Source organism: Argentina anserina, chromosome 7, assembly GCF_933775445.1.
Source record: "Argentina anserina chromosome 7, drPotAnse1.1, whole genome shotgun sequence".
NCBI lineage: Eukaryota > Viridiplantae > Streptophyta > Magnoliopsida > Rosales > Rosaceae > Argentina > Argentina anserina.
The window spans coordinates 15,422,742-15,439,521 of record NC_065878.1 but is presented as its reverse complement, the minus strand read 5'-3'; the positions used below and the strand labels follow the sequence as shown (position 1 = coordinate 15,439,521).

The window sequence follows — 16,780 nt, the reverse complement described above, 5'->3', positions numbered from 1 at the left end:
TATTGGGTGACACTAAGGCTAAGAAGAAGGCTCACTTAGTCAATTGGGATACTGTTTGTCAACCTAAGTCCATTGGGGGCCTTGGTATTAAGAAAACTTCTGAGATGAATCAAGCTATGTTGGCTAAGGTCAGTTGGAGATTTCTGCAAATGGATGCTGGTATGTGGACTAATATGTTTCAGGAGAAATATTTAAAGGATATAGACATCACTGATCATGATTTTTGTGCTCCTTCTGATTGCTTTTCAGTTTGGAGAAGTATTTCTTATGGTGCTCATTTATTTAAGAAAAATCTTAAGTGGAGAGTGGGGAATGGTAAAAAGATTAATTTATGGCATGATATGTGGGTTGGTTCTCTACCTCTTATTGATTGTGCTCTTTCTTATGCTCATATTGATCATAATGCTCTGGTGTGTGACTTCTGGTGTGATTATGGGTTGAATATTCAGCTTTTAAACTCTGTGCTGCCTTCTTATGTTGTTCTTCAAACTGTTAATATTCCAACTGGTTCAAACTCTGGGGGCCTACTTCTAATGGTTGTTTCTCTGTCAAGTCTGCTTACAACTCTCTTTTTGAGATAAATGGCGCTCAAAACCCTATGTGGAGATTTGTTTGGAATGTGAGTTATCCTCCCAATCTGAAAACTTTTCTTTGGTCTGTAATTCACAAGAAAATTCTAACTAATGTTCAAAGAGCTAGAAGAACGTTTAGTACAAGTGTTACCTGTCATATTTGTAACTCTGCAGATGAAAGTTTCCTTCACCATTGTAGAGACTGTTGCAGATCTAAGGCTATTTAGAATGGTATGAGTCTTCTTAATTCATTTCCTCTTGATTGGAATGGCTGGTTGGCGGCTCAGCTTTACTGCCATTTCAAAGTCAAGAATAACATTCGATGGTGCAATATTTTTGTCGCTGGTTTATATGCAAGTGGAGAAACAAGTGTATTTTTGATACCTCATTTATCATGTTTGTTCACACTGCTAAAATCATCTAGAATTATGCTGAAGAGTGGAGTTGCTCTCTAAGCAAGGCTAAAGTGAGTACTTTTTATAATTATACTATGCTTTCATGGTCTAGGTCTCATGCTGGTTGGTATGAGTTGAATATTGATGGCACCAGAACTTCTAACTCTGGGATAATTGGTGTTGGAGGGGTGATTAGAAATCAACATGGGCATTGAATTCATGGTTTTCAAATGAACTTGGGAATTAGGGAGATTTTGAATGTTGAGGCTTGGGGCTTATTTTTTGGTCTGAAGCTCATTGCCAAATATTACAGTGAAAATGTTGAAATTGAGTCTGACTCTGCCATTCTTATCCAACTTATGCAAAGTGATAACACTTCTATGCATCTTCTTGGGTCTGTGCTTGCTAGTTGTGCTTTTATGATTTGCAAATTACAGAATGTGAAGCTATCTCATATTTTTAGAGAGTGTAACATGATTGCTGATACCTTGGCCAAAAAGAGTATTTCTCATAAGTTGGGGCTGATTGAGTTTGTTGATCCCCCTGCACATGGTGCGCATGCTTTCTTGGACGATATGACCAGTGTTGCTAGATGTATGTGCACATGAGTCTGTTTTAATAGTTAGTCTCTATGATTTTTGTTTCTGGGCCTGTTAAGTCCCCTTTGTAACAAAAAAAAAACTCGAGCTCTCTTGGGTTTTGGATTTGGGACCCAGGTGACGTGGAATAGTATTTAAAGAAGATTCGAGCTATTATTTGAGAGCGAAGCTGAAATTATTTAATGAATGGACCTATTGTTATGTACCACCGTGGGTATTACCACAACTTCTTGTTCTGTCTATATATGGCAGCTGAATGATATGTAACGGTCATTCTAGCTTGATAGTAGGACCGTTTTATCTTTTGTTGATGACACCCTAGAAAGTGTTTTGGATGTGTTACGATATGATTGTAATTGACTCGATTGAGTCATTCAAATTTCTATAAAATTAAGTCCTTTAAAAAATGTCATACTTAAATTAATTTTTGATGAAGTAGGATACCAATTTTAATTGTCATGGAAAGCTTCCTCAAAGATGAGAACTAGCGTTTCAAAACATAAATACCTTTCCACGAATATTCGGATGAAGCCCTAACATTAAATTTATTTTCAGTAAAATCAACCATAGCGCCGTAGGTTTTTTTTCTCTTTCTAAGGTTTCGTTTCCATAGGATCTTATGATCAAAGCTTGTAGTGAGCATGGTTTGGCTCATGCCTCTTTCTTTTACCTTGTTGGCCTTCCTCTTTTGTGGTGGCGACGTTGGGTTTCAAGACCTACAGTGGTGGTCGGGATTTTTGTGATTGTAGTCTTCGGCTAGAATCTGGCATTGAAGTGATGCCAACCGTCTATCTTTTCTCTTTCTTCTGCTCTCCTGGACAAGGACGAGTGTGGGAGGTTGGGGAAGCGGGTTTGGAAGTTTCGCACTTGGGTATTCTCACGGGTGGGGAGGTCAGTGTTGGGAGCGCACTGGTGGCTGGTCTTTGCGTGGTGGGACTGTGGCAGTATTGGCAGTGATATCGGCTTGGGTTGGTGTTTGCTGGTTCACTTGGCAGCGTTGTTGGGTTATCATTGCGGAGGCCGGCGGTTGGCGTGGTTGTTGGCTGTCGAGCAGGAAGAGGGAACTATGGTTGGGGTTTTGTCGGTGCTAGGGTTCTTGATTTGGGCCTGGATTCTGGGCTTTGCCTTTAGGGTTGTTTGCTAGGCTCCTCTAGCTAGTCTCGATCCTGGAGATGTCTCCTCTGCGTAGGGTGGTTCCGGTTTTTTCTAAATAAGTGAGCATAGTCTTGCATTCACAACAAATGGTTACTTGGTTACTTTTTAGGATCATACCATGGTTGTCGGCATTGAAACTGTTAGAGTTAGTTTGCTAGACTTCATTTGTTTCGCATGGATCTAATATTTGCCCAAAATGTGGGTGTTCCATATTTATGTTGACCTCATATATTTTAATATATTAACGACTCAATTGTTCTATTTTTTTTTAAAATATCTTCAGTACAATTATTAATTTTGCTTAAGCCTTATAAAGTATCTAAATTCATAGGTTGGTACCTTGGGGGCTTGACTTAATTAATAAAATGTATATTTTAAGAAGTACAAAGATACGAAATCATCGATCTTCCATCTATATATTGTTAAATTCTACAGCTCAAATCGCTATCTTCCAACTGATAACATAAATAAAGAGGTACTTGATAGGTTATGAAAAAGATGCCGACAAGAGGTCCCATGTCTTTTGGTGACCTTTTAGATTATGAACGAACAAGATGCAATGTACCAAATTTAACGGGGAGTTTGATTATAACGTGAGTTTTTAAAAATTAAATTCAGTTGTGTGTTTAGAATAATTAATTACAGGATTTACAGCTATGTTGTAAGAATAATGAGATGTGAGTATTGAAGTATTTGGTGAATATCAAAATAAAAGTGTGATAAGTTTAGATAAAAAACTAAAGAAGACATGAAATTAAGTAGTATGAGACTTTAAGAGAGATAAAATGAGTGTAATAAGGTAAAAAAATGAAAATAATCTCAGAATCCATAATCAGAAACATTAAAAACCTAATTTCTAGATCATGTTTTAGGAAATGTGAGATTCAATTATAATCAGCAACAATTTTATTGACCAAACACCTAACTCAAATTATTTCATAATTTAAGCCCATAACCTCTAAAAAAAACTCGAGACTAAACACAACTTATGTCTAGTAGTTTAATTAAGTGGAAGGTTGGAGGCATATAAGAACATACAAGATTTTGTGGTAAATTGATTTTGTACTCAAATTAGATTCATTTCCCATGAAATAAAATCAAATAAATCGGATTAGTTTCAGTTTTGTCTTTGAAGAATTTGGTTGGTACCTTTTATTTAAGATTCCACATTTCTACATACCTTGAATTTTAAGTTGCTTCACTATTATTAAAAATGATGTGCATTTCGTGTTTTTAGCCTATCTACATTAGAGTGGATTCGTGAGTCATATGAAGCATCTCTTATTGTTGGCTCTCCGTCGTTATCTTTTTCCTGCATGCTAAAATTAATTTATATGAGCATTGATTCTAAAAATCTGAATGTTATTGTTCGTCGATCACTCGAACGATTTCATTCCATACATTCACTTTTGAATCTAATGTAATAGTAATTAAAGATCTATTATTATTATTAACTGATCATGAAAGCAGGATTGGTCGATCAGATATGTAAAAGGAGATCACAGCCCGCTTTTCGATCCCCTAGAATAAACCCATGCAAAATCTAACTAATTATTCAAACCGGCTTGGAATTATAAGAGCATCTCCAACAGATTATGCATTTTGGAGAAAAATGAAGATTTGGAGAAAAAATGTCTATTTTTCACTCCAACAGCTTCTTCATCTCATTCTCCAAAATAGAGAAATGGATGAAAGAGAATAGTTGATTCTCCAAATTTGCAGCATTTGCCAAAAATTTGCATAATCAAATATTAAATGTCTGCATTTTTTTCAACAACTTAAATTTAGATTACAACCAATAAAAAATTTACAATAAATATTTCAAGTTAACAATATAAAGTTAGAAAATATATTATGGTTATGATAAATAAGAAAATATAATACTTAATTGAAGTAATAAATGTAAAAATCTGCAAAATAAAGAAGCTGTTGGAATTAGAGCATAAATTTTTTTAGAGATTTTAAATTTTGCTTTTCCATTTTAGAAAAAATATGGAGAATTTGTTGGAGATGCTCAGGGAGGTACGTAATGATGACCCTATAATGACGAAGAAATGACGCTACAAGTTGGTGGAAGACTGCAAGGATCCAGTTGGGCTGTCGATGATATTGATCGATGATATCATAATATAAGATTAGGAGATTGTATATTAGACGTAGGGTCATTATCAAAACTTAATACTCCATTAATTATGCTATAAATAACTATATCAAGTGTGAATACAGTAATTAGTACTTAGTAGTGGTTAAAAGTACTCGTACGTGGTCAAGTTTTACTTTTGTTTATGCGATAATTGCACACTTATTTCGATCCCTATATAAAGTACGTATATATGAACACTAATTTATGTTTTAGTCTCTGTTTATCTTTACTTAATTTGGGACGATAACTTTGATTCATCGATCACTTGGGTGTGGTCGATGCAATGAAGTCACTTAGTTAGGTGCAAAGCACTCTGCACGCAATTGGAACTACAAGATCATGCTAGTGACACATTTCATATTTTACCTTGTGAATTTTGTTGTTGATACGATATGGATATAGTGACATATAGTTAGTTTGCTACTTGATCCATTCCGGAAACATGTTTTATATTATGTTGCATGTGTAAGAGGGTAGATATTATTCTGCCTGATACCTTATATACATGCGACTCTCAAATGGTACATATATGCAATTTAACTACCAGATCTTCTTACAAATAAATAGAATGACGTGGGTATATATATATGGGCGAACCCTGCCCGGCCAGCACACATATATTCAACATCTATCTCATAGAGAGAAACAACAAGAAAATGACCGTAATCCTAATTTCATGATTGCTTCTTCAACTTCATCACCACCTCAGACAATGCCTTTATGGACGAACCCTCTTCACTCAAGGCCTGATTAGCAGCTTCCTCCCATCTATTCATCCTCTCTCGAACCCTAAACCCTTCTTCCCCTTCCATTAGTTCCTTCACTACTCTACGAATCTCCTCACATCCCACTATGCCATTTTCATTCGCTTTCGGTCTCAAAGCCACCTTCATACCCTCGCACAGCACAGTTGCATTCATCTTTTGCTCTGCATACAAAGGCCAAGCAATGAGAGGGACACCATTGACAATGCTCTCGAGGATTGAATTCCATCCACAGTGACTCAAGAACCCACCTATCGAACCATGGCACCTCACTCTGTGGCGCCCATGATGGCACCAAAAGACCTCGACCTAATTTAGTTCTCTCCCTAAACCCCTTTGGTAAAAATCCTAAAGGATCTGTTTGGCTTTGGACACTGAAAAATGCTGCATTAGAAGCTTTGCTATCTGGACTTTTCACAACCCACAGAAACTTTGTTCCACTCATTTCAAGACCCAATGCTAGTGCATTAAGCTGTTCATATGAGAGAGTTCCACCACTCCCAAATGACACAAACAGAACAGAACCTCTTGTTTGTTCATCCAACCATTTCAAGCACTCATGTCCGCCAGGACCATGGGACGGACCGGTCTGGATAACTGGCCCAATTGGATAAACTGGTGGTCCGAGAAGCCCAATTTCATCTTGTAAGGCTTTTATAGCGTTTGGCTCCAACTCCAGGAAGCTATTCACCAGAACACCCTCAGCTAAATCAACCTTTTTGCCATATTGAAGAAACCATTGGTATCCTTCACTCTTTCTGTCTTGCAATGGCTCTGGAAATTCAGCTCCGGAAATTGGAATGCACCCTGGTAACTTCACAGGCTCAGCTAAGTCTTTGTATTGATCACAAGAAACCATTTTGTCAAGCTTAGGTAAATGAAGCAACAAAATCAAACCCATAGCCATGGAGGACCAGAACAAATATGATGGAACATTGAACTCCTTGGCAACATCAAATACATCAGTGCCGAAGATATCAACCACTAACCCAACTAGATTGGAATCGGCAACCAAGGACTCGAAAACGTTACGAATTTCGGAAAGGGAGCGAGTGACAGAAAGGGTGATTTTAGTTTCGATTTTGGTCTCTGGTGGGAGGTCATGGAAATCAAGAGGAGGGAGAAAGGAGTAGTTTATGGAAGCTGGGAGGTTTTGGAGGAGGTTTATCTGGGGTTTTGGGGGAGGTCCAATGGTGGGAATAATGAAAGTGATGGTGAAGTCGTGGTGGTGAACTAGAAGCTTAGCAAGCTCTACAAGTGGGATAAGGTGACCCATGCCTGGACTAGGAATCATAATTACGTGAGGTGAAGATGCTTTGTGGTTGCCTTCCATGGTGGCAAGCTTTGAAAATGGTTGTGAAGAAAGATGGGGGAGCTGAAAGAGTTATATATGCAATAAGTACGTCTTCTAGTAGGTTGGCGAACTTGTAGCGATATCTGGAATTGCAATGACTCCAGGGTTCAAGAAACATTGATAAGTACTGCTGTCGTACGTACTTGGTGGAGTAGTGTAGAGGTTGCTGAAGGTTGAAGTAATAGATAAGACTTTTGATTTCTAGGAGGTTTCTGGATTGAGACTTTTGAGTCTCAATCAGTACTCGATCTAGAGCCAGCTCAAGGATAAACAGTACATAAATGTTTCCAGAGAAATAAATGGTTACACTTAGACGAACAGAACTACAAAAAGTGAGAAGTCTAGAACATATATTTGTCCCGAACAATAGTATTGGTTCTTTGTTGGGAGATGAACAAAGGCGTACGTAGCTTTTCTTTCTGTTAAGTTGGGAGCTTACTGAACAAAATTCCATTGGCCAAAAGAAATGAAAAGAGATGTACCACCACGGTTGGACACTTCCACCCCCACTATATCATTTGTGTATAACGTCTAACAAAAATAAATTTAAAAGCTACAAATTTTATTGCTTTTTATTCTATTGAAATAATTAAATTACAAAAAAAAACCCTTGAGCATCTTATATTTACACAGTCAAACACTAAAGCTGAAGAATCTGATATTGATCAAATGACCTAGATTCGCAACTATATCAGTTACGAAATTGACTTCCCTACAGACATGATTGAGCTGAGTCTCTTTGTAATGTTTTGCAATTTGCACTTTTGCTAACAATTTAATATCTTTCGCCAGGGTTGCAATTATGTATAGAATCTTGGTTTTATTGTTGATACAATCATAAGAAATTAAAAACTTTCGAACCACCTTCAACATGAAGTTGTGAACAGCATGTAACTCTGCTCTTAGAATGTGTTTTATATTCCACGATAAATAGGCTAAGAATAGAAATAGAAATAAATAATGGGTTTGGGGTTGAAGAAGGCCCAAGCTGAGCCCAAAAAACTACACAAGACTCGCCTTTCAATGACTACTCCGACCACTAAAACTAACAAGAAGCCATAAAAACGCACCAGAAACCTGAGACTCTGCGAGAGAAAGGAAGACGATGATACACAGGAAATGGAGTCTGCTGACTGGACCCGTTGCCGTATTGGGAGGCATAGTCGCCACGGTCGTCGTCACCCACTTCGTCTTCGTCGGTAACGTAAGTTCATCTCTCCCTTTTATTCACTTACATCCGCGACTTCGGGTTCTACGGTTTCAGTCATTCAGTTGTACTTGGTTTATTGTATTAGATTGACTGTTCTGAAATTTTAGTTGTGAAATCAAGTAAGGAAATTAGGCGCAAAATCGAACTGGGTTTGAGGTTAGGATGTTTCGATAGGGTTATGGGTATTGGATTCTGGGATGCTAGACATGCAAGCGTAGTTTAGATAGTAGACTAGATAGTGGATTGCTTTTCGGATATTACGGTTTCGAAAAGAAAAAAATTGTTAGCAGTGTTCTAAGATTGGTGTGAACTCCGGTGGGATGTTCTTCGTCGCTGAGCAGCCTTGGGTTGGTCTTGGTGACAGGAGGAAGGCGATTGAAAGCCGTGGAAGCTTGACGCCTGAGTGATTGCCGAGGTAGTTGTAGGCTATAAGAAGAGCGGTGCAGTTGGGTTCGATGACAGGCACCTTAGGAAGAATGTAACGGGGAGAATGAGGAATTGAGCTAGAGGATTTTGATTCGAAAGGCTTGGAATGAGTAGATGGGGACGATATTGTTGAAATAAAAACAATCAATTGCTTTAGTATATGGCTAGCATAATTTGTGAATGATGTTGTAGCTTAGCAATGTTTCACTTTCTTAATTCAAGATTTTGACTCTTAGCTTTGTGCGATTTATGTTTCCATACAGTAATTTAACTTTTGTACAATTTAGAGTTGTATCTCATGTAGTAATTGAACTTCTGCTTAGTACTGCAGCATGAATGTAAGTTATGTAACAGCTGCCAGTTCTTAGAACATAACTAGTTTTTGATAAAGAGTTGGGAGCAGAACACTAGTATTTGGCAAAGAGTTTGGTCTAGTAGGAACATTTCGCAAACTTTGTAACTTACCTTTGTTAAATTTCTTTGCAGGATCGATTTCTTAAAACTGATCCAAGGAAGGAAGCCACCACTTCAAGAAAATAAGACAAGGATAAGAGTTGCATTATAATGTGACCTTTTTTTTTGTGCTCATGTGTTGAAAATGTTGTCTCGGACATGACTTTTTAATAATCCAGAATTGCAATCTGAGTTCTGATTTTTGTGGAGTCAGTTTCATGAATTCGGATTCTATGTTATGTTGACATGGCTTGATTGCAAACTAGTGAATGCCCAAATTCCATTGCTTTTTTTATATATCCACCATAGGGGCATGAGCTTGATTTCGTTATTGATCGTTGAATTTTGATCAGATCATTTCTTGCATCATGCTTGTGGTTGTTAGACTTGGAGCCGTGTATACAACTTACTACTGCTCAAACTTAATCACAAAGTAGCAAAGTGAACTCATGCATCTCTGTGAATTTTAGAACCAAACTTTTTGCATGTAGTTTGGTTTCTGGTTCAATTCCTTTTGGAGTTTTAGTAAAGCCTTCTTGCAGGCTATGTCCTTTCCTCGCCAATTTTATAACAAAATTTAGTTCAGGCCACGAATTTCAAGACCTGAATAACAACCGAGGATTTACAAAGGATCGTTTCATCATTGATATTTTTCGCTGTTAATCAACAATTCCATCATCAAATCATTCCAGGAGTCTATTGGCCCAGGCAAGCACCAATGTAAGCAGTCATTCTGAACTCTAGCATTTTGGTCCTTTGCAAATGGCTGGAATTGCCTGTAAGGTCCTGGATGCCCATCAGGTCTCAAGAAAGAAAGGTGTGCTGTGTCCAATATCTTTAAATTCAATCCTGCTTCAGCTCCTTTCTCTGAAGCCTTCTCAAATTCTTCCAACTCAATGTTATGCATTGCAGTGTCTACATCTTTCATATCAATCTCACCTTCCTTGAATGGCACTGTTCAATTGCAATACCCTCCACTAGACCACTCTCCATTCTCAAAGTGGTCGGGCGTGGTAGTCCTGAAGAATACAGATGCTTTATAATCAGAATCCTTGATGAAGTTGAAAACCAGGCGGAGAGTACTGCGATATTATGAGCACTAACGGTATTGGAGCACCATGATAGTGAAGCACCAAGAGGAGTGGAGCAATCTTTATACATGTATATATAGAGATGATTGTTGTATGTAATTTAAGCAAGATAGTGTAATACAAGTTCATTTGGTATCAGAGCCTTTGCTCTGTTTTTTTCCTGGGTTTCTGTTTTGCGGATTTGTTGTACAAGCTCGTCGGCAACTTCAGCCAAGCTTGCTGCCACCCTCTCTGGAGCTCGTCGGCGATGTCAGCGAGCATTCTGTGCGGTTCAGCAACGTCACCAACAAGCCGGTCCCGGCCCAGGGACGTCACCAGCGAGTGATCTTCCGCCTAGCTTGTCCCGGCCCAGCTCTTCCTCTGCCTAGCTTGTCCCCGAGCGTCCTCGCTGCCAGCCCAGTCGGCTCGTCCTCAAGGGGCGCCGCTCTCCGATCTCGTCGCCACCTCTCACGCCGGCACAATCCCGCTCCACCGCTACAAATTTGGTGCCGATCTCCCTTCGTTCCTCCGCCGCTGCCAGCGATTTCACCGGTCTCCTCCTTCACTAGCACCGCCGCGTCACGCTCCCCTCCTCCGCCGCGTCAAGCTCTCCACACAGCGCCGTTGCTCTTCGCCATCAAAGTCGTCGCTGCCGAGCTCCGGATTTCGATCTGATCTGCCCGGATCAGTCTCGACCCGCCCGGCCCAACATCACATCGCCCGGCCCATCACACGAACGAACGAAAATTCGGCCCGACCCGAATCAGACCCGACCCGGATCAGACCCGGCCCAGTTCCGACCCAGCCCAGAATTGGTTGTCTTGTGTCAGTGTAGGTTCATTGACAATGCACGTGCACCCAAGACAGAGTTATATCATTTTTTGGTACTTCCGCTGTATAATTCCTGATTTCTTGAATTCCTTTCTTTCAATGGGTTCTGGAGACGAAACTGATGTTCCGAAATTTGAAGTATCTGTCAAGAGTTCTGACAGTGGGTCCTTTGGGGGTACTAAACTTAATGGAACCAATTTCCGTAAATGGAAGAGACTTATGGCGGCTCATCTTCGAGGTATGCACAAGATTGGGCATGTAACCGGAGCCACTCATGCTCCTAGCAAAGATGATATTATTGCCTACACTAAGTGGGACGATGATGATGGTCTTGTGATGTCCGTCTTGTGGAAAGCTATGAATGACGAGATAATTGATCTGGTGGAGGCATGTGACACTGCGCAAGCAATATGGCTGACACTTGAAGGCTTATATACTAATGACTCTGATTTCATACAGGTTCATGAGTTAATGTGCACCGCCTTGGCAATGCAACAGGATGGGCAACCGGTGGCGCAATATTTCACCAAATTAAGAAATATTTGGGCTGAGATTGATATGAAACGTCCTTGCATGATCAAACATCAGGAGGATATTGTTTGGTACCAACGTGAGAAGGAGCTTGAGCGAGTTCACCATTTCCTGAAAGGTCTTGATACTAAACATAACAGTGTAAAAGGAGAATTGCTCCGCCAAACCGAACCTCCTAGCTTAATTACAGCTTTCACATATATTCGTAAGGATGAATCTCATCAGGAAAGCCTTCATCAGGCACAAGTTGAAGTTTCCAGCCTTACTATCCGTGCTAGATCTTCCGCATCACCTCTTCAGCAGGCCACTTCATCTCCACTTCACCGAGGACCACCACCAGGTTTCGGGAATCAGCCACGCCTTCCTTGTTCTTATTGTCATGATACTAACCATGCTCGCGCAATCTGTTGGAAGCTGTATCCACATCTTCGGCCTCTTAGGCCCCATCATCATCCCAAGGCGAAAGCAGCTATTCAACTAGTCCAGGAACCCGATATCTATGGTGTGGTTGGACACGATCATCATACCGCAGGCGGAGCAAACCCTACTGCCTCCATAGCTGGTCGTGGAAAAATTGGTATGGCTTTAAATATTTCTCACTTTGTTGGTTTTGATACTTGGATTATTGATTCGGGTGCGTCTGATCATATGACTTATGACAAATCTTATTTTACCGTATTGTCTCCTCCACCAGTACCCTATGTTACTAATGCTAATGGTGAGGCATTTCCCGTATTAGGAAAAGGGTCGGTTCGTATTACTCCCACAATAGAGCTTCAAAATGTGCTATATGTTCCTGTCTTATCTCATCATTTGATCTCTGTTCCCCAATTAAACGCTGACGCTAAGTGCTCTGTGACATTTTTTCCTATGTATGTGATTTTTCAGGATCTTCTCACCGGAGAGTTAATTGGTCGGGGGTATCTGAGGGGCCGGTTGTTTCATCTGGATCAGACATATGCGGGGGCGAAACCAGGGACACCATCTCGGACCGCTTTAATCTCCACTTCTGACAAGCTAAGTGAAGTTTGGTTATGACATCGTCGCTTAGGGCATCCATCTTTTAGTGTTATGAAATCATCTATGCCTACTTTGTTTCTTAGTGTGGATGAGTCCCTTTTACATTGTGAGACATGTGTTTTGGGTAAGAGTCATCGATCTACTTATTCCCGTAGTACTTCTAATAAACATAGTCTTCCTTTCGAATTAATTCATTCTGATGTTTGGGGACCCTCCCAAGAATCTACTGTGTCTGGGATGCGGTATTATGTGTCATTTATTGATGATTGCACCCGTCTTTCATGGATTGTTCTCCTCAAAACAAAAAATGAAGTTTTTCCTACTTTCCAAACTTTCTATACCACTGTTAAAACACAATATAATGCCACAGTTCGAATTCTTCGTTTTGATAATGGGGGGGGGAATATATGAATCATGTTTTTCGGGAGTTCCTTAACACACACGGGATTGTTCATCAAACAGCGTGTCCTTATACACCTGAGCAGAATGGAGTTTCTGAAAGGAAAAATCGTCATTTACTTGACATGGCTCGGTGTATTCTTTTTAGTGCCCATATGCCCAAATACCTTTGGGGTGATGTTGTCCTCACTTCTGCCCACCTCATTAATCGTCTTCCCTCTCGTGTTCTTCAGGAAAAAGTTCCATATGAGGTACTTGCCTCTCATATCTCCTTACCCTCTTTTCATAATCTTCCTGCTCGTGTTTTCGGTTGTGTTGTTTTTGTCCATCTTCCAAAACATCAGAGATCTAAGTTAGATGCTCGGGCCGTTAAATGTGTGTTTGTTGGGTATGGAGGACACCAGAAAGGGTACCGGTGCTATCATCCACCTACCAAGAAGTACTATGTCACTATGGATGTCACTTTCTTTGAGGATATGAGTTATTTTCCCTCTTCCGATACTACTCTTCAGGGGGAGAATTCATACTTCGAAGAGCTGTATCATGGAGAGGGGGAGACAAATAAGCCAGTAGATATGATGACCGGACCAATTGAGATTACCGATATGTCCGCATCACCGAGTGATTCCGATATAGTCACTCCAACGATTCAAGCACCAGAAGATGACAACACAACTGCCCCTCATACTACTGACCAAAACTCTCCTGGTACGGAAGATCACTCATACGATGTTAGTCATTCTATTGGGACTAATACTAGTGATACTAATAGTAGACAATATGTCTTGCCAAATAGGTCTACTCGGGGTCAGCCAACAAAAAAATATGAACCTATCTTTCAGGCAAAAGCTAACTTTATTCATTGATATGCGTGTTCCAATCCTACCTCAGTTAAGTTCTTTCCGGGGCAGTTTTGGCAGCCACTGATTGTGTTGTTTTCATGGTATATTGCAGTTTTCAGGAACCATTTCCCTCTAGAAATGACCACGTAATCCAAGCTGTTGTATTGATTGGTCCATGTCTTGTCCAGTTTGTCTATATAAAGCTGGATCTCTGAGGTGGAAACCCCATTCCTGTCTTCAAAAATAGCTGCTTCGATGAGTAAAGGAGTCCAGATGACCGAAAGTGTGAAATTGTGAGAAGGGAAGAGCCATCTCTTAGACCTGTATTCTTTGTCATGGTATACTTCAACAGCTTGTTCCACCTGTGGGACACAACCACTAAAACTTGGTTAAGATCTTATTCACGATCAGATAAGCAAAATCCAACAACAAAGGATATATCTAATGCTTCAGTACAACATGTAGGTCCTTCTGTATCTAGCTACCAACTTGGGGTAGTCATTTAGAGATGATTCATAACACTCATCTGTAAATGAGGCACGTTACACTTTCTCCAATTGTTATAAAAGATCAAAGCGTAGGAACATATATAGAAACATAAACACTGTTCAGGTGGGAAGTAACAATCTTTTTTTTTTTTGATGTAGAAGTAACAATCTTTATTGCAAAATAATTTCATAGTTCTATGCATACATCAATCATCATTATTGTCTGAAAAACAAAGTTGACACTGAAACTACAACAACGATCCCATATTCTTGGTAAGTGAACCAGCTAGAGAAAAAGACACTGACCAACTTGAAAAGAAGTGGTCTAAATGCACATAAATGTAGCTGTAGTCCACAACTAACCTCAACATTTCTGTTGGATTTGAAGTAGAATTACTAATCATTCATAGATCATGATGAAGATGAAGCCTTGCAACAGAAGCCAGAGAAGAGAATTATATGCAGTGATTAAAGGAGTGCCCTTTGTCCCCATGATTAGTATACATCACTAATGTACATAGTTACTCAATCCCAAATACAAGAAGTGGCTAGAGTTTCAAATAGTTAAATTCGGTCAAAGTAGAGATATGAAAACAATTAAAAAACTGAAGATAAATTACATAGGCAGCAGTTGTTTGTGATGTGGATGAATATGTACCTGAGAGAGAAGGCACAACAATGACTGGACATGGTTCCGAGAAATTGAATCGCCGATAAATGCCCATGGCTTGTTCCTCATTAGAGCAAGAACTCTACCTGCATTGAACTTGGGTAGCTCACAGTCTCTAGGACTCCACCTCCAGTAAAAGTATGCCGAATCAGGGCGACCATTCTTCATACAATTCTGATGAGACTCTATCACAGGGCAACTCTTATTGGTATATCTCGGTCCTGACGGGTCTGGTACCCATTCTCCAGTGAAAATGTCACATTTAGTGCAGGAATATAAGGTATGATAAATCAATTTCCCCGCAAACCTACAAAACCTTTTACTATTATCTACTGCTCATTGCTCAACTTTAAGCATCAAAGATTTTTCATACTTAAACTAAGTATACTGATGAATCAGCTGGATCATCACATGGTTGAAGAAACATCAAATTTATCACTGAAAACAACAGTAACCAAAGAAGCGAAAGTCAGATTACTAAAACCAAGTCAGGAAGTCAGCTCGGAGAGTTCGATTACTTCAAAACAATTCAAAATGAAGAATTCCAAATGCTTGCATGTATGACTGAAACAAAGACAAAGGCTATTTATAGAAGGGAAACAACGAAAAATCAATAACAAAAACGAAAAGGTCTTAACTCTAAAAGCCTATGACTGAAACAGTTGAACATGCATGGATCGATGAAATAAAGAAAGGCAATCGTGCTTACCATTCTCAGGATTTTGGGTAACATTAGTTGCGGGAAAATCAATAAGGAAAGAAGAAACATCGGACTCTGTTTCTTGCTCTGTTTCAAGTGGAGCTGGCAGTGGCTCTAATACTGAGATTAATCGAGCCGAATCGAAGAAGACAAGCCGAAAAGCTAAACCTACTAAGAGAAGAGAAACTGCACACTTCACAAACACATTATTATGTTTGTGGAACGATGATGGTGATGAAGACTCAAACCTCATTTCCTGCACCACTTGGTGTCGGAGAGATGCGAAGATAAAACTCTGATGCAGAGAGAGAGAGAGAGAGAGAGGCCTGAAATGTTGAAATGAGAAACTGGTTTTGGTTTTTGAGGTGGCTAGTGTTCAATACCTCTATGTGTTGTCTGTGCACTGTGCAGTAACGTGAGATCAAAGAGAGGTAATTCAAGTTTTTGTTACTGCTGAGTTTGGTTGATATAGAACGATATTCATTTCTCACTCATTTTCATTTTGCGATCACTTGCTTATATCTGTATCGACGATGATAGTAAATTCTGATAACCAACATAAATAGCATAATATATTTTTGTTAAGAGATTTTAGAAATCGATATTGTCCTGTTTTAACCAATGTTAAAAATAAGTGAATTGAATAACGTTTTCGGTGGATTAGTTTTCTAAGAGGTGGTAGGAGTATGATTGATGATTTGATGTAGAAATTGAGGCTCTTTTATTAGAAAGGTGGTAGACATGTGTAACATCTGCAGTGTAGAAGCAGCAAGCACGAAAATGAGGGTCGTTCTGCTTAGATTATTACAGTTTTGATATGAGCAAGATATGAACTTCCATAATTCGATCATTTCAAAACAGCTGGTTGAACAGCTTTAACGGATAGTTTTACATCCCAAGGGACCACCTTTCTAACTTTAACATTTGTTTTTGAGAATGAAAGAACACTTATTATAAGGACCTGCTAGCTTAGTTTACACATGGTCCAAGACCTAGAATGTAATAATCCTATTTTTCAAATAATATTTGGTTTGATGTGAATTTTATAAAGTTGTGAAATTCAAGTAAAATAAATTTGATTGTTTGTGATTTTACGAAACGGAAACGGAAACGTTCTCGGAACGTTTAATTAAAAAAAACGTTACGTTTCCGAACTAA

At 39.3% G+C, this 16,780-nt stretch overlaps 1 protein-coding gene, 1 long non-coding RNA gene and 1 pseudogene across 2 annotated transcripts; 1 reads left to right on the top strand and 2 right to left on the bottom strand.

Moving 5' to 3' along the window:
• Positions 1-5,373: 5,373 nt before the first annotated feature.
• Positions 5,374-7,044, bottom strand: LOC126801731 (hydroquinone glucosyltransferase-like; annotated as a pseudogene).
• A 997-nt stretch (positions 7,045-8,041) lies between these two features.
• LOC126801732 (uncharacterized) lies at positions 8,042-9,284 on the top strand. Its single transcript, XR_007672868.1, has 2 exons — positions 8,042-8,186; positions 9,105-9,284. It is a non-coding gene; the product is annotated as an uncharacterized LOC126801732 (long non-coding RNA).
• A 383-nt stretch (positions 9,285-9,667) lies between these two features.
• On the bottom strand, positions 9,668-16,123 carry LOC126803659 (protein trichome birefringence-like 25). The gene is given in 5 exon segments (XM_050531426.1): positions 9,668-10,153; positions 13,777-14,126; positions 14,911-15,190; positions 15,634-15,886; positions 16,114-16,123. Coding segments are annotated over 5 exon segments (1,335 nt in total). The 3' UTR covers positions 9,668-9,711.
• Between the last annotated feature and the right edge of the window lie 657 nt (positions 16,124-16,780).